At 35.9% G+C, this 26693-nt stretch overlaps 2 protein-coding genes across 3 annotated transcripts; both read right to left on the minus strand.

Annotated features, from left to right (window-relative positions):
* Nucleotides 1-163: 163 nt before the first annotated feature.
* Nucleotides 164-18442, minus strand: LOC129001649 (acylamino-acid-releasing enzyme-like). Of its 2 annotated transcripts, none has more exons than XM_054429019.1 (14): nt 18299-18442; nt 14604-14815; nt 13542-13717; nt 10445-10590; nt 10094-10231; nt 8590-8713; nt 7818-7933; nt 7081-7273; nt 6109-6357; nt 4968-5105; nt 4226-4446; nt 2997-3076; nt 1383-1598; nt 164-1132 (listed from the first exon to the last, which is right to left on the minus strand). In XM_054429019.1, the coding sequence occupies exons 1-14, from the start codon at nt 18308-18310 to the stop codon at nt 1024-1026; spliced, it is 2130 nt and encodes a 709-aa protein (XP_054284994.1). In that variant the 5' UTR covers nt 18311-18442; the 3' UTR covers nt 164-1023. The 2 variants fall into 2 exon arrangements, with proteins under 2 accessions (XP_054284994.1, XP_054284993.1); XM_054429018.1 differs by lacking the exon at nt 2997-3076 and adding an exon at nt 3104-3183.
* Nucleotides 18443-21887: 3445 nt separating this feature from the next.
* Nucleotides 21888-26385, minus strand: LOC129001053 (probable DNA replication complex GINS protein PSF2). The gene is made up of 4 exons (XM_054428206.1): nt 25797-26385; nt 24263-24371; nt 22847-23005; nt 21888-22076 (listed from the first exon to the last, which is right to left on the minus strand). Exons 1-4 carry the CDS (start codon nt 26042-26044, stop codon nt 22017-22019), a joined length of 576 nt encoding a protein of 191 aa, XP_054284181.1. The 5' UTR covers nt 26045-26385; the 3' UTR covers nt 21888-22016.
* Between the last annotated feature and the right edge of the window lie 308 nt (nt 26386-26693).

Below are 26693 nucleotides of genomic sequence, written 5' to 3' on the forward strand. Positions count from 1 at the left end.
TTTAAAATATTGAAATATTGAAAAATGTAGAGAGAATTTTCAAAAAATCAAATTAAATACATCAATTGAATCAAATAAAATTTCTTTAGTTTGCAGGTTAGCTGGCAAAGGAATTATTTTCAAAATCAGATTGTGAACTTTTAGGTAATTTACAAAGACAATATAAAGTATCTTAGAAAATATATCATCCAATTTATTTTTCCTAGTAAATTACAGTAATATATATTGTTAGTATAAAATGGCACGTGAAAATTAAACAATTTGCCATTAAAAAATGACATATTGCTGTTGCATAACACAACTTATGATTTTTTTCTTTTCAACATGTGACACATATTCAACAGAATGCAAACTGTCATATCCACACTTTAAAGTGTGCCACTTGTTTTGGAACCATTGAAGTACTTTAACTTATATGCAACTGCCTACCTACTCTGCTGTCTAGCCTGACCATTAAAAGGAATTTTTTTTCTTCATTGTAATCACTAATTGTAAATTATTACAAATTTGATTTATATTCTCTTATCTTTGGATTTTTTTTCAGTTTTGGTACGAAAAAAATCAAGAGAACCATGACAGATGGTTCAAGTACCTGAATCCTTAAAAATTTGAATTCATTAATATTTTTAAATGGTTTAAAAAGTTACAAGGTAAATAATATGTTACTGTCTTATGTACAAATCAACGCATATCATTTTGTTTAGGATTCAAAAACCCTATTCAACGACAATGCAACGTAAACTCTCATGATAAAAATTTACCATAGAACACAAGAGCACACGATTCATGGATTGTTTTTGAGATGACAACCTTACCTAAATGGAAAATTCAATTTTGGCCAAAAAAAATACACAAAAACTGTACACTATAAACAATGTAGCATAACATGTTGTACCGTGAACAGTGTTGTGTTTCTATTCGTACAATTTTCATAACACCTTGCTAAAGTTTTGTTTTGCTAAAGTTCATACGGACTAGACATAAGATCGGATCGACAGCTGCTTATGTTTACTGAGGCACATATTATTGCTTTTCAGCCAAGTGTTGTTGGAACCACAGAACTGTGTTGATGGTTGCGTCTATGTCCACAGGCACTGTAGACAACGAGTGATTGTCATCGTACAGGTTCATCCTGGAAATTTAACAACAGTCAGATAACATTATACTTCATGTACTATAACAGTTGTATTATTACTGAATAGCAATTGAGTGATGGTCTAAGCTGTATCCAATATATTTAATATTCAAATAGTTATCTTCATTTTTAAGTACACGGTACAATGAACAGCATCAATACAATTATAACTTCCTCAAATTCCGATTTAATCTCAAATTCTAACCTATTCTTGAGATTCAGTAGAGACAGATAATGTCCGACTCACTTGCAAGGCACGTTGAATGTTTTGAGCGTGTGGTAGTACATAGTGCCTTGGGACGGAGGCACTCGAAGGTCCTTCTTGCCGATGTTGAGCAACGTCGGAGCCTTAACTTTGTCAGCGTACTGTATAGGAGAAACACGTCGCAGCTGTGCGAGGAACTCGGGAGTCATCTCTACCTGCTCCTTGCCTGTGTATGTGAAGCCAGCCTCTACGACGGCCCTGCGGATATTACACTGTGAGTAATCACACATGTAAAAAATACAAAGTGATAATTAAAAGTACATGAAGGAAGATCTTTCATCTAAAGAAGCCCTTGTAGGGGCAAAATAGCCAGTTAACTGTGTTGTAAATTTTCTGTGTACTTTCAACTGTCTAGAAGTCTTTTCTTAGATAAGTTAGTTGTGTATTCACTCCTTCTTGCTAAATGTAATCCAAGCCAAGTTTTTCGTCCTCCAAAAATACTTTCTAAAACTTTAAAGTAATAATAATTTTTAACTGTTACGTACTAAGTGCATTAGCAATGGTTGGATTTTTCATATCAAATCTTTTTCTTAGTTTATTTCATGCAAATGAGTACATATAAATAGTGACAATCAAAGGTTTGGTTTACACCGTTTACAGGCCTATCTAGGAAATTTGAGATAAAATGTATTAAAACTTAATTCAATTTTTTAGAGAACCAAGCAGCGGTACATTACATGTTCACTGTTAAAATATCTGTACAAAAATAACAGATGTAAAAAAAAAATTGAATACAATCTTAATATGTAATTCAATAAGGGGGTTATCTGTAACATCTCTTTTTTACCCATCCCACTTAACCAATTTTAACGATTGAAATGTCATTTTAAAGATTTTGTTCTTTAAGGGTTTTTGTTTAGGGGAGGGAAAAATGCTAATGGCAGTAATAAGGTTAATTAATTGCTTTAGAGCTTCGCTACCCTAGTGTTTTAATTTATTTGCTAAAGTGTTGCAGACCAACTTTCTTTATAACGTTTTTAATGTGAATTTAAATGGTGACAACTAATCCTTCAGTTGAATATTTAACCACAGTCTGATTGTAACCAGAGACAAAACAGTTTATGGAAATGGATTTTAAATAGGTTACTTCTTTGTAAACGCAACCTGAGTGATATAGGTAAATTACTGTTTACGTTGTAGATTTTAAAGCAACAAATTTAATTTATTGGTATTATTTTATTAATTTTTTTATGTGAAAACTGTTAGAAATATTCCAAAACAAAAAAACTAATTTTTTGAGAAAAACGTTTGTGAATTATTTAACTTTAAATTTTTAACATGGAAAAACATGCATTGAAATCGTCAATGTTACTTATCATGCAAAGCAAACCATGCAAAAATAACTTATGATATACTACAAAGTTTGTAAGAAAATTTCAACAGAGACAAAGAACAATACATCTACAGCGTCTGTTACGTAAAGCAAATTATCATAGTTACTTATAGTTATACTTATATTACATATTATTGAACTTTCAATCTCCTTGTTGACAACCAGAACATCAATTTATACACTAAATAGACTGTTGCAAGTGAAGACGTTAGTCGGGGAAACAAGAACCAAAGCGAAAGGATCCAAACAAAATAACAACTCACCAGTCTGGAATGTCAGACAGAGAGAGAACTGAGACGACATCGACAACAGGGTTACGTGCAACAACGGCTTTGTAAAAGTCCTGCAACAAAACGCAGAGCTTACTCACCAATCGGGGATATCGGTGGTGGCCAGCATGGAGACTAGATCAACGACGGGATTGACGGCTACTACAGCTCGGAACAGATCCTACGAACACAAGAAAACAATGCGTGACACAGCACATTGGCCTAGGTTTTAAGAATTGAATCGCTCCGCTGAACAACGTTGCAATTGACAAGAGTAAATATTTTCAGGAAACACATAAACATTCTGGCCGCACCAACGCCAACACAGCAATTTGCTCACGCAAATCGTTTGAAAGTGCTGCCAACCAATGTATTTTTAAAAACAAAATATCCCACACAAAAAATTTCATTTGCATCATTGTTCTTTTTCAATTTAAACTTTACAAAATGTGTTGTTTGCAATATTGTTTGGCAGGGATATTCAATCTTTGTTAGAACAGCAAGCTTACCTGAATAGGAAAGGGTCCACTTTGACACAGAAAAAACACACAATCTTTACATTTAACATCAAAATTAGAATAATTTAGTATCACTGTCAGCATTTTCAGTTATATTGAATTTGAGAAAGTGTTTGGAAAAGTTGTGCTATTCTACAAGTGTTCTTCCATAACTGAGTTCTAGGTAAGGTTATAATTTTTACAAATTTTAATTTAAAAAATCAAAAGAATTTAGAAATAATTTTTCGTACAAATTCACATTTTTTTAGTTGAATAGAGGATTTTTGGTTGAAAGAGATATTCAAGTTTAATTCTTGGGACAAAATAAATGTGTGGGAACAAGCTGAGCGAGGTTTTGCTCAAGATAGTTTAAGTAAGAATTTGTACTGCAAACAATCTCAGGAGAATCGAGAAATAAGTCAGATATCAGTGAAGAATTTGCAAAGATATTGAGAACTCTGTAGTTCATAACTAAACTAGAGCTCCAGAGAGAATTTTTCCTAACTCAGACAACATCTATCTGCAATAGCCAGCACCTTAAAATTTCAAAACTGTTACAAGTAATCGTTTAATATTTTGGAAAATGTATAAAGCGGTAGCAAAGTTGAATTTTAACATAAATAAGATTATCATTCCTTTTTTTAGGCGTGAGACACAATTCTGCAACATTAGATGCTTTGAATAAATTCTTATACCAAAGTTTTATCCGTCAATATTGTCACTTACCGGGTATTGACCTGCCAGGTGAGTGACCAGGAAGCCTCCGTGAGATCCTCCATACAACACTACTTTGCCAGGGTCCAGGATAGGGAACTGCTTCAAGGCTGCCAACGTAGCTTGGTGACAGTCCTTGACATCAGTGTCGCCAACACGACCTGGTAGAAAGTCTACACCCGCCTGCCCCACACCTGTGGATCCTCTGAAGTTCACCTGGAGAGTGGCGAAACCTAGAGAAGACAGAGACGATAAATAACACTATTACTAAAGTGACACCTGTTACCTTGGTAAAAGACTACTGAGAATACCCTATTATTTTTGTAACGTGTGAGGGAGTGAGTAAAATAATGCTGATTGTATCTTCCTATTAATTTTGAGCATCATAGCATAATAACTGTTTTTATCTGCAGCTTTTTTCCCTAATACAGTGGTAAATCCAATTGAGACTCTTGCTGAACTTTAGTTTAAATTTTCAAGTTCATCAATTAACTTCTTGATCAGCATCGCAAGTGTTATTCAATTACCTGCAAAAAAACAAAAAGATATACGTCTAATAACACTTGTAATAATATATTTACATTTATACTGTTGATTCACAAGACGGTAAATACATATGTAAGGTGGTACCACTTACCACCTTAAATACATTAATAAAAGTGTTATTAGACGTATATCTTTATAATTTTTTTCAGGTTTATCAATTAACAAAACCACTGAAAGACTGTTGACACCCTGTATACATAATACTCACCAGCACTGACGAAAAACTGATTGAAGACTGAGTAGCACTCAAAGAACATGGCATGTGGGCCTCCATGAGGCCAGACTATCAAAGGAACGCTCTTTTCTTCACCTTCATAAGGGCCGTAGTAAATAGCGTTGAAATCGTCTGCAATCAACACCAGAGTCAGTGACTGGTTCAATCTTATCCCCCTTCAGCATTGGGACTGCTAATGACCTGATTCATTAAAATCTCAGCAATAAATAATACTAGTGCCCAAATTTACTTTGAAAATACAAACTCACTTGTCAACAGATTGCCTTCGGAATAGTCTATTTCTAGTGGGTCAAAATTTATGATCAAATGATCTTAAGACTCTTCTGGACAGGCAAGAATTTCAAATTTAGAAGAATTTTTGGACTCTGAAAACTCTTCAACAGCCAGTTTTAGTTCAGCCAAGTGCATGCATTTCAAAGAGTTTAAACATTATTTATGCAGTTGGCCTTCCAACCAGAAATTTTGGTCTGTTGTGGCTGGAGTAGTTAAAGGTAGGCTTTCCTGGTAGTCGAATTGGCTACCAAATACAACTACTGCATGATTGTATGATGCAAGATTTTATGAAAGGGGTATTTTTCTAAAACTGAAATATTTAATTGTAGGGTAAGTTTATGCATTAGTTTTTAAGTTTTTATCTTTCAGAGATGCTATTGTAATCTAAATGTGCAGAGTTTAACTAATATTCATATCCCACAAAAATTAGTTTGGCACAACATTGCTGATTGATAAAAAATAGTTTGAACTACATAAATTGTCGTAGTTTAAGGTTGAATTTGTTAATTTTTAACCTTCAGAACTTAAATTAAACTAAACAAATAAAGTCGTCATAAGATAGTCACTGTCACGACTTTAAGCCTACAAACCTATACAATTCACAGGCTTGATGAACTATGCCAAAAATAGTCCAGAAGCATGACTACATCGCGGGGTGCGGGACTGACTACTCTTGGAGCAGTCGCCCGTCTCGCAGGCTGCTGTGGGATACAGTACCTCGCAATTTCACCCCCTAGGAAAACACCTTTAGCTGACCCTTTTGCATTGAATTTGTGTAAAAAAACACAGCCGTATTCAACAACCGGATTTGGCAGCTAGGGAAACCGACCTTAACACTTACTGAATTTATCCTTGACCTCTGCCTGCAGCTCTAGGACATACTTCAGGTGAGGCACGGGTGGTGGACACACGGGTTGTCTGACGACTAGAGGTTGTAGACGCAGAGTTTCCTTGTTGATATGAGCCAGATACAGGCTCGGTGGAGTGTCTACCACAGTCTTGTAGCACAGTGCCAATGAGCCTTGGGTACACACGTCCATCACCACTACGCTGCCAATCTCCTCCGTTACTTGGCACACAGCTCCACTGTCTGTTGGAAAATAAACCTTACAAGTCTAAAAATAAAATAATAGGTAATTTTATGAGCGATTTCAAATACAAAACAAGTGCAAACTTAATTTAAAGAATGATCTCATGATCAAAACAAAGACACAACTGTCGCAACAAACCTACCGACTAAGTGAGGAGTACCCTAAGGTGAAGTCCTTTCCCCTTGTAGTACCTCAAATCATTCCCTTTGCCTGATTTGATTTTCACAAAAATAATTACTCAAACATGTCAGATTTTTTTCTATTAGGTTTAACGAGTACCCAGGTTAGCTGCTGCACAAAGGGTAATAACGTGTGTTTTTTGGGTAAATTGTAATAGTATAGTATGATGAACAATTTCGCTAAATTTGATCAAAATACATCTATAAAGAAGCAAACTACAATGGCTGACATATTCTCCATTAGAATTATGTTGAATTTAAAATTTTCCATTTCTTTATTTCCTTGTAACGATTAACACACCTCAAACAAGGCTACACCATTATACAAAATTTCATTAAAATCAGATGATTTTCACTGTCATTGTGCCAATAAACACTAAATCTAAACAAATGATGTGTTTGGCTTCAGAAGACATCAAAACTGAGTACCCGTACATAGGCCCTGGGTCTAGGTCTTACCATGTTATCTACGGTATTAGCTTCTTCCCTATTGGGTAAGCTCACTAAAAGCCACCCTTTGACTATTTTACAGACCCGACTCACCTGTGTTGACGCTGTAGGTGACGACGCTAGAATGCTGTCCTGTGCTGAGCATCAGTTTGTTGTTATCAATGAAGCACCTGGCCGGCAGCGACTGGCAGTACAGTCCGTAGAACACATGTCCACTGGCACACTGAATGCTGGTCTGAACTATGGGCACTAGAGGGTGAGGGATGGCCCCCCACACTGCCTTCACCTGTAACATTCAGAAAGAAAGAAGTTTTAGAAATTGTTTCACAACCACATTCAATCCTATATATCCTGTGGGGTGTGTGTGTGTGTGTGTATTTGGAGCGACCTCAAAATAGAATCCAGACCAAATTTTGACAGTTCAGAAGCAATTTATTAGATCTATGCTAAAAACAAACAATGGAGTTAAACATTTAAGAATCCTCACTGTTTATGTCTTATATGTTCTTCGACTGTACAGTGTTTGTCAAAAACAAAATTTTTGATCCCCGAATAAATGAAAACAATCATAACTAAACACAACAAAAATAACTTCCAAATTGGATCATAAACTAAAGCTCATCAGAAAAAAATGACAATGCAGGTTTTAGTTTCAAGATTCAAAACTCAAGGTTAGGGTACTGGTACACAAACACTACCTTTAGTACATTTATTAATTGTACATTATCATTAGGTATTGATCATATAGTTTATATAACCTAGTAGGTTGGTTCATTCGGATCTGAGGGGTCTAAAATAGCTATAACAGAAAGACATGTAGTAAGTATTACCAGCTCCTGACAGGCGTGGTGAGGCCCGTAGACCGGCCGCTGTAGCCACACAAGATATTCACCATCAGGTGACAGTCTCGGAGACTGAGCAGCTACATCGTCCTTGGACAACTTTACTGAAACGTACTCATTACAATGACAAGTCCTCTTAAATCAACTCTAAATTTACCTATTCCTTCTACATCAATGATATATTTCTGAAATGTTCCTCTCAAGATTGCAGTCCACATTAGGAGAAACAGTGGTCACGGATAAATTGTGAATAGCGCTAATAAATTGTTAAGTACTATTTGTTGGGAGTGAAGGGTTTCAGCAATCGAGATTTCTGTTCTTCAACCACACCTAACCATCTTATATTTCTCCTTGGCTTTGGATGTATGTAGTTACCAGTGTATAACTATCCCTAAAAGGTATTTACAACGAGTAGGCCTAACCATATCTCATATTCTCTTGTGCTTATTTTCACTCAATTTAAATTCTCATAGTACTAGAAATTATAAGTACAGCAATTAAAATAAAATAAACAATTTCCATTAAAAAAAATGTATCCAACAATATTAGGTTATAGCAGACTGTGAACACTTTGTAACTGACTTCTCAATTTGACAACTGCTCTGCATAAAAATTTTTGACTCTTCCAATACATTTGTAATATGTCTACTGGAAATAAACATGTCCAGTTCACTCAGACCAATGAGCTAACCAACAAGCACTACTCAGTTTTACATAATACTCGTGCCTACAAAAAGATAAATAATACACAAGTACTCACTGAATGTGCCATCTTGAGTGAGATGAAAGACATAGCTAGGTCGGCTGGTGCAGTACACTATGCCTAGCCTGCGCGGTGTATGAGGCCAGGCCACAGCCACTATGCCATCAGGCACCCAGAGAGCCTGTAACATTGTCATGTCTTGCTTATCCCACAAATGTGGACTTTGATGTACACTGACTTTAAAACCCACAACATATTTCAATATTCAGTATGCAGCGCTGGGTAGCTGAGTGGTACGAGTGCTCACCTGACAATTAAAAGGACGCTGGTTCAATCTCGAGAATACAGTAGCTTTTTGGTTGATTAAAACTGGACAGCTGTCTTCAAGCATTGGGCTTTTAATTTTTGTATGAAGAAACAGCTATAGTAAAGTCCCACTATTCCAAAAATCCACCTATCCCAAACTTGAGTTAGGAAATTATTTTTTACAAACCATTAGTACGAAGCGAACATGAAATGTAGAATGTTTTCTACTGTCACAGCAGAAACAATAACATCTTCCGCGGTCACGGCGAAATTGTAAACATCTTGTCCGTTCGCAGAGACATCATCATCAATTTCTGTGATTGTGGCAAAACCGTGAACACCATTAGCAATTGCGATTATGAATTATTACAGAAATGTGGCTGAAAAGAAAATTACAGAGTTCAGTTAGCTTACCTAGGCAAATTTCACATTGATTTTCGCTCCTAATCTACTCTCTGAAGTTTTCCTACATAGTCCAGCTTTGCGTCAGGCTTTCCATGCATACTCAACCCCCTTCAGATCCTGGACTAACACTAATCCCACCTTCCATCAGTATTTTGTAAACTGAAATAGACCTATCTATATGTAGCTGAAGGTAAGTTCTTATTAAAATAGAACACAGTAAAATCAATCAACATTCACACAGTGTGCTTCTGTTAAATGTTATCCTCCTCCTCAGTTTTGTCACTGTGACAGTTGATAGGACAAAAGATGCAATGATTTAGGCAGTTTGGCTAGGTTTAAATGTTGGCACATTCAACAGAAATTAATGGCAAGGACACTCTATCAGCTTAATTGAGCTAGGTTTATTTTTACTATCCACTGACAACTTTAAAATTGGAATGGGATGTCTACCTATACCAATAATCAAACCTAGTAAATAATTAATCATCTGCACAGAGTATGTAACGGACAGAAGACAAATTCAATGATACACTTAAGCGGTGTCTAGAAATAGTCACTGGTGTCTAGGGCAGGGTCCAACACCGCCCCCCTCGCCATCATGTACTACAACACCCTTGGTGAAGGAAGACCCTGTGCCTTGTACAATAGGAATTTCCGCACAGCACTTGCTGCTTGTACTCTTCCTTGGTCGTCACAAGTATGTTTCCAGCCCAACGTACCGGAGCTGAAAGCGCACAGTAAGAGTGTTTTCTTTGTACCTTACTTCTCTGTGGTATCAGTGTTGTATAAGGTGACCTCACTAGAGAATTATAATTGCACTTTCTAACATTGTCACTGTTAAAGTACGTACCTGTCCAACAGACACATTGTCTGGGATGCCTGACGTCACGGAGACAGTTCCAAGTGTCAAATCACAGACACACAATACAGGCTGATGTTTGCCGACCATTGTTTCTCCCCAGTCCTGACGGAAAACATGTTCTTCCCCCTACAAAACAACACACATTCCAATGTTTATTGCCCTTCTTCAAGAAAATCGGATGACATAAAAGAAGCCAAAATTTAAAGGTTGTAAAAAAATAAAGTAGTATTTGAGCAGCAGGGCTTTCAAGTGATTCAGATACCTCCGTGTGTACTAATAAATGGATTATATTTTCACAAGTTCACTTGGTCTAGTTGGAGAGAGTATAAAAATACTTACCATTTTGGGTAGTTTCTCGTCAGGAATAGTTGAATCTTTATCCTTAGGTTTGCTCGGGTAAAAAGGTTCAGCTTTGGGTTGCTTCTTCTCGGCGACGTAGAGCAGCTTCTTTTCACAAGGAGACCACTCCAGACAGCTGAACTCCCCTACAAGTAAAAAATTGCTTGTAAACCTCTAAATTATTAAGCTAAAGTGATTACACAAATTCGGAACAAATTTAAAAAGAAAAAAATGTTGAGCTACAAATAAGAAATGTGAATAACAATTATTTTCTGATGAGGTTCGGAATCAGTTTTGACTTTCCATTTGGCCATCCAACAGGCCTCAGGCCTTTACGACACAGAGAATGTATTGTTCAAACCAAGGTGTTTTTGGTCAGAGACCTATTGGAACAAACAATACTTGGACCTTTTCCGTTAATTCACTACCAATAGATTTTCTAGTTTTTAGAGCAATAGATTATTAGTAATAGAAGTGGTAGTGAGTTAAACTTTTGGGTAGGTTAGGTAAGGTTAGTATAGAGTTTAGTAAGAGTTAGAAAACCCTAACCTAACCACATTCCACTAGTGGTAGTGAATTAACGAAAAAGGTCCCAATACTTGAAAAATTCAATATTATGTAAGGGTTCAAACTAATACATTTAATGTCTTAGTTTCCAACCAAGTATAGCGCCACAGGCTGCACTAACTCACTCTTTGAAGAGTAATGAAATAGTATACATATATTTCATTACTAGGATTGAAAGTGGTATTTTCTGGTGCACACTCAAATTTCATGTATGAGGCAACCAACAGGAACGCCAATTTTCACGAGCAAGGTGAGGCCAAGGACGGGAATAATTTGAGCAAACTCCAGAAAATCACTTTTGGTACAAGTTGTGCTTTGTGAACGAAACGGTTCATCACGATGCATAAAATACTCACATACAGAAGAACAGACCTCAGTAAAATTAAAACAATATATATTTCCTAATTAACGTTATTTTGAAATAAAAAGATAAAGATTATAGCAAACCTACATAATAGCGTTTTTGTATATTTAAATTGGCAGATCATTATCATTCATAGATTATACATATCATGATCATGTTTATGGATGTTTTTTTAGCTATTATTCCAGCAATCAAGCCATATAATTATTCCTAATGCGGGACCTTGCAGGTAGTGAGGTACGGTAGTGAGTGTGGGTAGTCAGTGTAGCTTTGTTACTTTCTAAGATCAGCTGTATATATTTAATTTAGCCAGGACCATCTGTTGGAAGCCTAATTTAGGGTATTTACTCAGGGGAGGTATAGATGAGCCTACGATGACAGCTGTGGGCTTCTTATTAGCTGAGGGAACGCCATTACCGTAATAATACGGGTTATAGACATCGGTTTCGGTGGTCTAGTGGTTAGCGTGCCGGGCTGATATGATGAAGGTTCCGGGTTTGAGTCCCGCTGGTAGCATTAACTTTTTGTCTAAGATTTTTTCATTATCAGCAAGTTTGGTTGGTTTGGTTCGGTTATGACGGTTTAATTTTATTATTAAGTCAGTATACAATTTCAACTAAGCAATTTCTAGTTTTATTTAATCAACAGAATTATTTGTTCTATTAGTAAACTTTTTTATATTATTTCATTATCGGCAAGTTTGGTTAGTTCGGTTAGGTTTATGATGGTTTAATTTTATAATTATAAAATTGAATTTGAGGCATTTATAGTTTTATTTTATGAACAGAACTATTTTTGCGATTAGTAAACCTTCATTGCCAAAGTGCTCTCTACTACAGCGCTGTTCACGGAGGAATTTTGAACTAATGCCTTATTCGTACCTCCCCTAAGTCAGACCCCTAATTTAGCAAGTCCCTAAGATAGCTAGTCCCAGTTTCGAACCATCAAAAAGTTACTAACTTTTCTCAGTATTGCCATAGGGATGACCTTTTGATTGCCTACTGGTGAAAAGGTAAAATTTCCCTACCATTGTTAACTGCAGTTCGTAAAACAAAAACTTATCTTAGTTACTTTACAGTTTAAAGACAGATTGTCGTTACATGATAACAGTTGACTTAAGGTCACACAGAAGCCAGACTCATTAAAATTTCAGATAAGGACACAAAAGACAAACAATCTAATCTAGCCACCTTATTTGTTACATAACGTTTGTTTCTTTTATACAAAAGTCACAAGCCTATATAAGGCAAAACAGTGAGAAAAATGAATTAGACTCTGATGAATTTATTTATACTTTATTGCTATTACATTATTAATTTGGACAGCCGGCTGGTCTAGTGGAGGGGCGTGGGACTTTGGTCCTGTGCTCAAATCCTGCCAATCACCATTAGATTTTTATCTCAGTAAAAATACAGCGACCCTCTAGGCCTAGCCTGAAGTGGCCTAATGTGAAAACTGACCCAGACTAGAGCCTTCCTAGAAAGTGTTGTTTTTAGATGGGACAAAAATCAATAATCATAAATACCCGTATACTCTTATTTGCGTAAACATCATGGGTCCCAGTTGTACATACCGAGCTATTATATATCTCTCTACCTAGACAATAATATTAGGCCTACTTAACACGTTCGCTGCTGATCTACGATCAGAGTCATGCCATACGGCACAGCGTGCGTACGACTCTGAACAGAGTCACAAAGCTGTGTTATACAAGTTGGTCTACTGTGACCTCCACATTTATCGGGGATCAACTAAACTATGTCGGTATGTTGTGCTGGTCCTATACTGTACTTTAATTTGGTGTAGGTTAGGTTTAAGTTGGTAGTAAAATTTCGCGTCAAATCCCGTTTTTCAAATCCGCTTTTTGTCCCGTTTTCGGTGATTTTGTCCCTTCAAGCCACATTTCAATGACACCCTGGCTACGGATTCAGGCAGTGCTGTTATCTGTGAGTGTTTAAGTGAACTACGTCCACTCTCGGGGCAACACAGAACCATTACCGCCACTGTCAAGACTGACATATTTTAATGCCTATTGTGCTAATTGCGACGTGCTGAGGCTGTGTCGCATCTTCGACCGCCCCGTCAATGGGATTCTCGTAGCGAACGAGTTAAGGTTGCTAACAAAATCAACAAATGTGGAATTACAATTTCAGGTACATGACTTACCACTCGTATATACATCCCCGTGTTGATCCAGCATACTGAGGTCAATCAGCTGGGCCAGTCGGTTGTCACGCCAGATCTCCAGGTGTTGTTTCTTGCCCCCCGCACCTGCCCCGCCATTGTCATGTTCTCTCAACACTGCACGGCCGACACCTGAGGGCGACCACGCTGACAACAACCTGGCAGAGAATCACAACAACCAATCAAAGTAAAATGTTGATGGGGGAAAAATGAAAAAGTATTCAAATAAAAATCTTATGGTATTGTATTGTACTGTACTCATACAAATTGTACCGTTTCAAAGTATGTTTTAAGTAGGCTAAAAAAACAGCAAGGCCTTATCTTTAACCTTGAGGACTCTTGCGTATGATCTAGGGAATCCAAAAGCTGTAAACGATTGCTACTGTAGATGGAAAGGAGATTAGTTTTGTACAGTAGCATAAAGTTTTGTCTTAAGATAATGATAAACTACAAAATTATCATATTGTGTCTAAGGCATGATGACGATTGAATGCCATTAAAGGGGATAGGCCTGCATGATTTTAAAAGCAGTGTCTCTAAGTTAAGTTACTGCTAAATTGGTTAGTTGTAAAATCAACCAAATTACTAGTGAATTAACATTGTCAAGATAATATTTGTTTATTGAACCTCAATAACACAGCTTCAACGGGCGAGCAGTATCGTAGGCCAGATTTAGGAAAAAGACAGATCATTGAGAGACCATTTAAATTAGAGAATTAGAGTTATCATCTATAGCCTACTTATTTAATTTACTAAATATTAGTCAGCACAAATAAAGGTTCAGCTAAATTTTTGCCTGCACCGAGAAAGGTAAAACATAGCATTATAAATATTTGTAGAAAAAGTTTTCTGTAGGCTACAAAATGAAGCCAACTAAACCTACAACATTAGTTAATACCCTACCTAAATTACTCTAATTAGAACAGCCAACAAATCATATTTACCACAACATAGGTCTGCATTATAAGTGAAATTGGTTCTAGTAGGCTATCTATAGAATATTGTCAGTATAAGCTCAGGAAATAGAACAAAATGTCTACTCACTCGTTTGAAATGTCTACAGGAGTTGTATGAATGATGTTTTTATCCGTAACAAAATGAGTCTGCATAAACTTGGAGTTCTTTCCCTTTTCTAAACATTTTTGGCTCCAAGCAGAACTAACAACCACATTAGAACCCTCCTTACACAAAATCCTTGCGCTGCTTAACCCAGGAAATTGGCTCACAGCTCGGTATTTTGCCACCAGATGTTCAAACTGTAAGAAAATCATATCAGTTGGATATTACCGGTAAGTACCTTGTACGTTAAGGAACACGAGTATACTACCACTAAAGCCACATAGTTTCCAGTTTTTATATACGCAAATGTTGAGTTAGTTGTTGGTATACTTTGTTTTCCTTATGTAGTTCTGACAAACTCATCGTATAAACTAGCCTATTTAAAATATTTCAAAGGTTTGGAACTAAAGATTTATACCCGCCTGACAGTAATTATAAAAGTATGTTAATTGATCAATTTTCGTAGTGAACTTAACCCCATCATATCCTAACTAGAAAGTACCATTCTGCCATGTATTGCTCCACCATCGCATTTAATCTTTTGGCTGTTCACTTGCAAGATCTAAACTCACAACTTACTTAAGTTGAATCACCACATGTCTGATAGGGCCTATAGAAATCCACAGTATTGAATGAACCTAAGGTTTTTAATCTATTTATTTTATAGCCTACAGTAAACTTAAAGTCGGATAAGTTAACAAAGTTTCTCCAATCTTAAAAAACTTAATATCTTGGATAAAACACCGTGGAAAAACTTTAACAAAAGGCTTAACTTATAAGCAGTGAATCTAGACGACATAAAAAAAATTGATATCCCGCTTACCAGGTTGAGAAAATCCTGTTTTATTCCCTTTTGAATAACAATTTTGTTCAATCCCTTGTGATTTACTTGACGTAACTTAGGATCATGTTTTATATAGCTGATTAAACCTTGCTAAGTAGCCAATTATATTTTGATACAATAGTTCAATCGATTGGGGGTTTAGTTTTTATCCAAGTTAATATAAAGAAGAAAAACCGGGTCAGAACCGAAAATTCTGTTGTAGCCTACCCCATCCTGCTTTAATTCCGCGCATGGTCTAAGAATCCCATTTGCGGGATAGAAATTCTACGTACCGGTATATGGAAACAATTAAATGTCTGATAGGGCCTAGAGAGGGTTTTTTGCTTATAAAATTAGCCTAACTTATTAACATTTGCCCCTATTTATGTCGTTGAGTGTTTAAAACTTACGCAAAGGATGCACGTCCGGTAATAAAACGAGGATTAGGCGTCCGGCAGTGACGTCACCGAGCTGTGGAGGCCCGGAACACCATTAACACAACGATACGGTGTACTGCCGTCGGTGTTTGTGGTGTAAGTTAGTGGATAAAGTACTCGGCTGATGTTCAGAGGTACTTAGATCGAATCCCATCGGTGTCACCAACTTTTGTCAAGGATTTTGCTTAGAAAGCCATTTCTTCCTAACTGTAGGCCTACATCTTTTGTTAGAATTTGAGGCATTTATTATTTTATTTTATAAACAGAATTTAACCATCATTCAATTTTTTCATTATCATCAAGTTTGGTTACCGTTGGTACGTTAGTTTGGTACCTAGTTGGTACGTTAAGATGACAGTTACTGCCGGAAGCCTAATCCACGTCCGGTTACCGGATGCGTAGGCCTATCCTCTGCCTAAAACTTATAACTTTTTTGTTTATAACTAAGTAATTTATGATTAATGATAGACTCAGATTACAGGAATTTCAACCAGTCACGCCATTGAGTTTACACCTAAGATATTAGAATATTATATTAACTTACATTGGTCTAGCCTAGGCTTGAAGGTAGGTGCATCAATACAAATATGACAGATAGATAACCTAAAAAAAAGTTTAAAAAATAATAGGCCTTAGGCCTATTAGTTCACAGGTTTACAGTATCCATAAGAATTGTGGCCGATAAGTTAAGTAAATCTATATATATAATACGTGAAGCCGTTATTTGTTAAGGCAACTCCTCCATTATTTGTGGACCAATTTCAACGTTTAAGGTGTCAAAAGATTCGTCTCAATATGTAGTTTTGCAATAAGGTTTTACAATTTTAAAATTCCTACCCTTAAGGGCGTGAGACCCTCTCAAAGGTCGGGTTTTCCCCATAAGAAATACACAGAACAAATTTAAAAACAAAAAACAGCTGTTAATGAAAAGAAACTCATTAGCTTTTTGGGAGTAAATATTATTGTTTGTAATATTCAGTAGGTTAAGGCCAAGTTAAACAGTTTATCAGTTTTATTGGAAGAACAGAAAATGCCTCAAGTTCAAAGAAGAAACATTGAAAACGGGAGGAGGAGACAATTAATAATAAGATATCTGATGTGTATGAGGAGAGTAGAAAAACAGATCCCCATCTAACAGATACCCTTCCAGATACAAATTCACTTGGTGAGATGAATAATATTTGACAGTTATGCTATGCAACTTACTTTGGACGTGGAAAAATATACGAAGCATATAGTGTTTTCACGTTGGTAAAGTAAACTTGGCTAATCACAGATCAAATGAATGCATGCAAGAATTGTTTACTTCTGACACTTACAGATAGAGAAATTTCAAAACATTTATGTAGTAGAAACTATAATAACGCATTGACTATGATAAGTTCAAGTGGTAAGATTATACCAAATCTTTGCGGACCTTATGTTTTTATTGTAAACTTTCTGTATTACTCAGTCTACTTCAATTGATAAAAACGAAAAATGGATTCTTTACTTCTAGGTTGTGTTGCCCGTATCTCTGACAAACTTATATACCAAATTTTTGGACTGAATTCACCAACACAATCCAGACATTTCAGGTCAAAAATCAGAAGTTTCAAAAACTTAGTGGCAATATTAGATCAAACATAAGTGAAGGAATTAGTGTTTATTTATTTAACGATCGAATAGTTACGGTCAACTTTATTTTTATGATTCAGGAGAGGCAAATAATATACGCTTTTAAAAGAGAAAATGAAAATTGATATCCAAATTTTATAGCTACAAGAGTTATCCAACCTATTTCGACAAATGAGTCCATACTTTCAAAAATTTGGTACAGGTATTAAAAGAGGAATTCCATTGAACTACGTGAGAACGTTATGATGCGGGGCATATACTGTGAATGACAGACAACACGTTAAAATACATTAATCAGCTTTCAATGGTGTTGCTGCTTTAGCCTATTATTCAACGCAGATTAAGGCTGTCCAGTTGGTAACCCAGAGTTTGTGGGTATAAATGGACCACATGAAATGGTTGATATCACCCACCTTTTCAGGATTCTCTACGGAGAAAAATTCGTTTGTTTAGAGTAAAGTCTCAAATCAAAGAAATGAAAATGACCCAAACTTAAATTACTTAACACAGAATTCTCAATTCTGGAAAAACTTTGTTGTAACATGTTAACTCGAATTGAAGCAGATCGTTTAGCATTCATTAGATTAGGAGTAATCAGTTAAAACTGGGCGCAGAAATAATGTAGGTAGGTGCACCTTTTACAATGCAAATAGAGGTATTTAAAATTAGTTTCTAACAAGTGTTTAAACTACTCTAAGATGTAACTAGAATTACTCTAATTTAAGCATAAAGTTTTCCTTGGAGTTATGTTTCATACTATGCGGCTCATTGAGCCGCACGGGTACTCTAGTATAAACACTTACTTGATGAGCCATACTCAAAATGAATAGTTCAAAACTAAGTGATCTTGGCTTCACTTCACCGGAATCTAAACTAATTAAATTGTAATTTCGTTTGGGTTTGATGATTTTGTTTTGACTTTTGAATGTTGATGTTGTTTAGGATACATTGACATTCTTAGGTTTGGTCTATACCTTACCTACTGACTGACTGACTAGTGGGAGTCAGAGTGACACTTGGCACTTGGACTAGACTTGAGTGAGTGGACTGGAGTGACTGACTAGACTGAGACTGATCCAACGAACTGATGCAGGCAGCTGGACAAATTGAAATTGCCAAATATATTAATTACTAGCAGAGAACCCGTCCTTCGTGTGCCTTCGTACGGGGTTGGAATACAGTATAAAATGCTTATTGCAGTTATACAGTTGTACCATAGATAAAACATACTCCCTTAGTAGATTTCTCATCCTTATGGAACAGCTGAAGACAATTTTATTGTTAGTTCTGTACGGTTTATGTAGAGGTCGTGTTTTGTTTACAATTTGTTTCCCGTTATTACAGCCATTTAAAACCTCGTTTAACCAAATAAAACGATCTAATCATAAACAATAACTTGTCCCCTAGTTATATAACCAAACAGTAAAGCACAAATCAAGAAATTAACCCTAAAATAATAGAAACAAAGTTTCATCGACACTAGCGCCTTTGTGTCACGTACATGAACTAGACACGAAAAACGTGCTTCAGAATTTACAATGGGATGAGAAGTCTACTTGTGTTGGTTAGTCTATGGTTGGTTATACCATGGTTATACTCAAGCTTTGCGTTTGTAATAAGGGAGGACACAGTTTGATAAAATTTGCATTTTTAAATTTACAGTATTCTATAGTATTACACATCTACCATAGTCATAATGTTCTACCACTTCACCTAAACAATAGAGAAAAATAAATTATCAACAATTCGCAAAATATCACAAATTATTCATGAAATGAATAACATAAACATAACTGTAAACAATCCTACTTTGACAGTTCTCATAGCGAATCACAGTTTTTTGTTGCTGCTTAGTTCAAATTAGCTGTATTCATAAGTACAACAAAAGGTACTTTCCTGTTAAAGGGAACATTCATTATTATCGATGATTTATTTTCGATATATCGATAGTTTTGTTTTCCATCCGATATATTGATAGTAACAAATTGAAACATATCAGCTGACAAGTACGATATAGGACAGTAAATAAATATTGTTCAGTATCAACAAACAATAAAAAAAAAATTACATTGAAATGAAACTGTTCTAAACTAACCTAACCAACCAAACTTGCTGTAACATTCCATACATCCGTTTGATAGCCTATTCCCCATGTGCCTTTTCTGTTTTAAATGGAATTTTGAAACGGTAACTTAGCCTATACAGCAAGTTTGGTTAGTTATGTTAGGTTAGTTTAGAATAGTTTCATGTCCTAATCCAATATATATGCTATTATTTTTGCCTAGACATATTTAATTTGTAATTTAAATGCGTTTGAAGATATTAAAACAGAAGGAATACCAATCGTGAAGTAAAACAAAAATATCGATATATCGAAAATAAATCATCGATAATAATGAATGTTCTCTTTAACAGGAAAGTACCCAACAAAATATTGCGCTGCATCCTGTTGGTAACTTTTTAATGCTTTTCCATTTCATAGAACCAACTTTTTTAGTTGAAACAGCTGACTAAATTCTTTAATTCCCTTTAAATATGAATACTCATAAGGTTAACATGGGGAATTACAGAGACACTGGGGCGGAGCCCGAAAGGATTTTTGAGATAAGAATATGCCTATAATGTTAATCGGGAATGTAAGCTATCATCATGCCAAATTTCAGCCCAATCCGTCCAGTGGTTTATGCGTGATTGAACTTCAAACAAACACACTAACTTTCACATTTTTTATAATATTAGTAAGATTATTGTTGATACTGCCATACTGCTGACTGCTGTAGTTGGTAGTCCACTAGTTTGCCGCCAATCAATGCTGCCTACTAACTAAACTAAGGCAAAAAGGCAGCACATGTTTGTATTTTAGTTGCTGCACTCTTTAGGGGAAATCGTGAACTATTAATGCTAGTAGTTCTCTAGTTTGCCACTTGGGGCAGCATGTTTCTGTGTTGTTACACAGAATAATACAAAACTAGTGTACCTGTTGCTCGAATTCGAGCAATTGCGAAGCATTACAGGCGACTCACGAAGATTATGGAAATACTCATGATATACACAACAGTTAGATATAATCTAAATAAATATAATAGATATAATATAAATTAAAAACATAAACATACATTATTGCTATTACAGTTTTTGTTGCTGCTTAGTTCAAATTAGCTGTTTACATTAATGCAAAAAAAATTGTAGTGCTGCACCCTGTTGGTAAATCTTATAACTTTTTAATGCTTTTGTATATCATAGAATCAACTTTTTTAGTTAAAACAGCTGACTAAATTCTTTGATTCCCTTTAAATATGAATACTCAAAAGGTTTACATGGGGAACTACAGAGCCACTGGGGTGGAGCCCGAAAGGATTTTTGAGATAATAATATGCCTATATGTTAATCGGGAATGTGACCTATCATCATGCCAAATTTCAGCCCAATCCGTCCAGTGGCTTATGCGTGAACTTCAAACAAACACACAAACTTTCGCATTTATAATATTAGTAAGATAAGATAAAAAAAATTTTGACTTCCTGAAGAAATATTTAAAATTAAAACGATTACCTCAAAACCATACAATTATCTTCCATTCATTCTCTAACAATTTAAACATTTAAACAATTTGCAATTGGCACAGTTTGAAATTGTGGAGTGTGCACAATTTTACTTGATAAGTATTTACAGCAACATAGAATGAATCATCAACGTCTGTCATAACTTGTACAGATGTTGATGTTCTACCAATTAAATATTCTCCACTCTTACTCAGTGTAAGACAGTTGTGGGCAAACTCTTTAAATCAAAGCAAACTGCCAAAATTTAAATTTATTCATGTAACCTTGCTGTTAATGAGCATATTTTATACAAATCTATTCCCAACTTTTTTAACCTCTTGAGAACCTAACCAGTCAGCTGTATAAGCTGCAATATTTTTGCAAATCGTCTCGGAAAAATTGAGCTTATCTGGTTGTCGCTGCTGCTTTGATGGTCAGTGTTGATGCTAAACACAAAAAAAACTCAAACTCTCAAAACACTAAAAGCATTGGAACACAAAACGATTTTGACATAATTTTCATGTCCCCTTAAGTGGTGATGCGTATTGACCAGTTTGGAAACTATAATTAATCTGAGCTGTAGGGAAGTGGGGTGGGAAAATGGCAGCCGAGCCAATGAGGCAGTGGATACTGACCACACGTACGGCAGAGATTGCGAGCATTTAAATAATGGCTCGTCGCAAAGGGTTAAATTATAAATGATAAATCAAGTCTCAGAACCAGGTAGGAATGTTTGGCAATTTGATATCGGTTTTGAAATAACCTGCGGTTTGGGATTGACAACACCCATGGGACAAAGTATCATCTTAAAACCAATTTATTACACATGTGCCAAACATTGACTGATAGATTGAATAAGAACCTTTTTATACATTAAAACAACAGGTTTAAAAATCTTATCTAATATACAACCATACTTTGTACAAGTTTTTAAGCAGCTAGATGAAAAATTTACAAGTTTCTTGAACAAAAATCACAGTTACTGAGATGCCGAGAATGTTGACGTCTGAAAATATGACCTTTCTTGATTGTCATCCGTCTGAAAAAAAACACACAAAATCAGTGAATACCGGTACATCTAAATAAAATACAATAGGTTAGGATGCAGTTTGACATACAGATTTATTTGCAATTATTTCTATACCAGTACAGTTAAATGCAGACTAATCTAAATAAAGGTGACCAATCCGTTTAAGATAACCTCTTTTTTCAGTTAATCACAGGTAGGAGTTCAAAAACTATGTCTATCCAGAGAGATCTACAAACATTTTTTTATTTGTTGTTTTAACTACTGTAGTTTTAAAATCTACATCTCTGTACTGTATACAAAAAAACTATATCTTAAAATAAATAATGTAAAGAAGTTTTGTTGCTATTTATTAGGTATCATGTATAGTAATTTTACTATTCTAGTCTAGGATTGTTGATGTTGATTTGATTACTTGATTTTATATCTGCTGTTTTTGGCGTGATTTATTATGATTGTATAATTGTTCAATGACCAAATAAAGAATCTCAAATCTTGTTTTATGAACTTATTAATCAGAGTAAGGGAGCTATGTCGTAGTTTGCTCCAATGCATTCCGGTTGCGAAGTCAGTTCAACTACTCACGCAACGGTAGGTATTATCCGTTGACTAGCTCATTTTCCATTTGAGTTTAAATTTTTATAGTAATTTCAGCTAACCCTGGTTTCGGTTAAACAAGGTTAAGGGGGGTTTCACTGTAGGCCTATTCTTAACCTATACCTATACTACATATTTTGTCAGATTTATCATCAAAGACCATGCTGGGGGTGATGGATGCTTACCTGTAAGTCATGAATGACATCCAGCGTATCAGGCAGCAAAGGTCGGACAGAGTTAATCTCCAGCTGTGTTAGGTGATCGAGCTTCGCTGTCCGAGCTTGACTCTTAATAAACACGTCCATTGAGGAGCGAAGCTTGGCTATTCGTAGATCCCACAAGTCCTACAATATTGTTAAACATTTAGGCTGAACAACTCTCAAAGTCAAACACTTTTGACCTGACATAGTTACATACAGTTCCAAGAAGCGTAGGCGGAAAGTATAAGAAGGAGTTTTTACCAATTCTGGAGGTAATTTATAAAAATGGTGTAAGATAACGGTTAAAACAATTCTCTTGTTACAATATAACCTTGACCTAATGTATTTTTAAATTAGTTAATACACTTGTTTTATACAATTAGAATTCCTACATTTTAAAGTAATTTCTTAAATAATGCTATTGTGCACGGACTTAAAATAAATGCAAAATATCTGCTGGAGATTTTTTGAAAAGATCACATTCCGCCCAAATAGTTTCTAAGTAAGATTGTCATTAATTTAATTTAGAATTTAAGCCTGATCAAATTAGGCCTATTCCTTTTTATGTTTTAAACGCTAAAAGTTCACAACAGAAAAGTCAAGTAATTAACTGTTGATTTAATTGTTGAGAGACTGTAAAATAGAAAATCTTAAACCTAGAATAGACCTAATGCCCATTATTTTATTCAATTAGCATTTGCACCCATTTGCATGTTTTAAAATATAAATAGAAAGTTGAAGGTAGCCTGTAGGCCTACACTTAACCCTTCCTGGACGGGCGAAATCGTGATATAGGGCAGTAAAAAATTATAGGAAAAAATAAAAATAAATTTTCCTTTTTTGTGTTTTGTTATACAAGTATACATAAAATAAACACAATAGAACTCTTCATACTGTCAAAATAATTTTTATACTCGTTTCTAAATATGAGGATACATCCGCTACCCGTCCGCGGATGAGTAGAAAAGCAGCGGATATATCCCGCCACCCGTCTTTGAAGATATGACCATGACAACGTTAGGCAATAAATAAAGAACAATATGTAAACAATAAACAAAGCCAACGTAGTGTTGAGCGCAAAACGTCGAGGGGGGAGCGTAGGAGAGGTGCGAGGGGAGAGGGTGAGGAGTGGGAGAGGGCAGGTGCGTGAGAGAGGGGGGAGTGCGGGGTGCGGGAGAGAGCAGGAAACAGCTCAAGCACCTGCCAGTCTGTCTGAAGAGAAGGCGGACATATACGCTTCCCCGTTTGGACCATCAAAACCATAAGCGGATATATCCGTCACCCGTCCGGGAAGGGTTAAGTATTTATTTACAATGGCCTAAGAAGCATCAAGTACTTCAAATTAAAGTACCAGTAAACTATTGGATTCCTATAATTTCTCGACAGGAGAGTTTTTTGTACCTTGACTGCAGTTCTTATGGCATCTGGCCGCTGAATATCATTGCCGGCAACTGTCAGAACCATATGGGCCACTTCCATGTAATGTTCATTGGGCATCTTGGTGAAGAGTCTGAAAATAGATGCCAATGTGTAAATTAGCCTATTAGGCTTTATATTATACAACTTTTTTCAAAAGTTGGGAGCCATGGGTGGTGTTAGAGCTTATTCGTTGGGGGGAATGGGGTTGGCAATTCCTTCTACGAACTCACCGGGGGAGGTTAGGTTATGTTAGTGAAATTTATTATAATCTCAAACAAGATAGACCTACCATTAAAAAAATAACCTTTTAGGCCTACTAAACTCATGAAAAAAGATAACACGAAAACTTGTCTATTTGTTCCTTTAAAATTAGGCCTATAAATGTCACTAAGCTTAAATGTAGGCTAGGCCTAATTTTATTTTTATTAAGTTATCATAACCTGAAGCTGAACTGAATTTCACTGAAGTAACCTAACCACCACAGCTAGCAGTAGGCAACTTAAAAGACTATTTAATACTTATTGTAGCATACTTAGCCTAGCCTAATTATAATACAAGGCCGTGGCGTTAATGTGCGGTATCTTCACACCAGCCGGGCTATTGCCATGGTACAATTAATTCAAACATGTAAACATAGGAATTTATTTGGTGTGGAAGATTGGCGGCCTCTTTTAACCGTGCATTGGCTTGTCCACTTAGGCTTATTGACCTGTGTGTGGAACGTGTCCAGAAAAGCCTTGGGCCTGACGTCCGTGAAGCTAACTTACTGACTGAGCCACCAATAACTTACACCTAAAATTGCGCAGACGCTCCATTATGAATCTGTGCAACAGCTGTTTCGGTAGGCCGGGACCAAGGTGTTTGCCACTTTTTGTCTTGTCGCGGCCTTATATTAAAGAAATTACTGTCTGTAATGTATAAGTTACGCAAGTTACTCCATTCAGGCGATAGTTAACTTAAAACTTAGCTCTTGACTAAAATGTTGTCATTAGGTTTTAAAATCCTAAAGCAAGTTCTATTAGTCTAAGTTTATAATCTAGGTTAGCCTATATACGGTAGCCTACTTAAAGTCTGCGGTTGGTGGGAGACAGACCATAAGAAGTGTTACTAAGTTACCTGAATTTCAAATCATTTGTATAGGGCCTATGCCTAACTTACGTATCTAACTTAATAGGCTATTATTCTTTCGGGTGGCCAACCACAAAATAGAAATTTTTAATTCAAATTAGGTATTAAGTAGGGTGTACTGTCCATCAACCCTGGTAGGTAGCCTAAGTTGTAAAATACACAAAGTCAGTTGACAATCATTGCGAAACTCTACTTCTGTGAGTTATTGGTAGATTCACATGAATCGAAACTCTGATATCCGACTAGGCCTACATCGTAAACTTAACATCGAACATCTAGGCTAGGTATAAAACTATCGAAGCAACTTATAACTAAGCTCAACTTAACCACAACCTGCTTCTCACTGAATGATATTGGACAGATAAGTTAGCCTAATAATAATACAGACCTTGACTGCTTTTCTTCTTCCTTCTTCTCTAGAAGTGTGTTAACATTCATCCATTCGGGCGCAATGATTCTACATTTCTGTTTTTGTCGTAAATGCACTGCAACCCATAAAGGCACAATAACAGGAAGCCCTGCTCGAAAGGGTCCTACATCACCAGATATTAAATGTAAAACATTATTACTTGTAAATTTCGGAATTATACTGACAGTTTGTCTTTCTGCTATAAACTCAATTTCTGATGGGTCCATTGCTAAGATTCCAATTCCCACAACACTAATCTGAAATATTACTATTAAATTTTTAGACCTAGGCCTAGGCCTAAGACAGGCTTTCAATTTTATTAATGTTCTTGTGGCAAGCGAGTGTATGAGAAAAGTGTTAACTATTTTAACATTTGCACGGCAGACACGAACATAATCACTGAGGAAACTGATAGCAGCGAATGAATTACCCCCGAGCTGTGTTTACCGACACTGATGAATCATGAAACAAACGTGTCGCTAAAATTAAAATAATAATAATTTAGTTAGAATAAACCTCTTCCTCTTCTTAGTACTGAAGTTTGTTTCTTGTTTGTTGTTTCTGCTGAGTTGACTTGACGGACGACTGACAGAGGAGAGGAGAGGACAGATGGTTGAAACAAAAACAAAATTGAGCGGGCATGGTCACAGACACAGAGTAACAGTGAGCATTTTTTCCTAGCGCCACCAAGTGCATAGAGTATGGATAGGTTCGTCCTCATCGAAATCTGTGTTGATTCGCGGCCACCTTTAACTCCCGTTGTTGGTTTCGATTGTTCTTTAATTTTACATAAAGTGAACTTACCTAATTAATTTTAGTTTTGTGATTTCCGTAATTCCGTGTAAATACTTTTACTTTCCCATCCCATACCATTGT

Source organism: Macrosteles quadrilineatus, unplaced genomic scaffold, assembly GCF_028750875.1.
Source record: "Macrosteles quadrilineatus isolate MER2022 unplaced genomic scaffold, UCM_ALF_1.0 Scaffold_8__2_contigs__length_117827958, whole genome shotgun sequence".
In the NCBI taxonomy this organism is placed as follows: Eukaryota; Metazoa; Arthropoda; class Insecta; order Hemiptera; family Cicadellidae; genus Macrosteles; species Macrosteles quadrilineatus.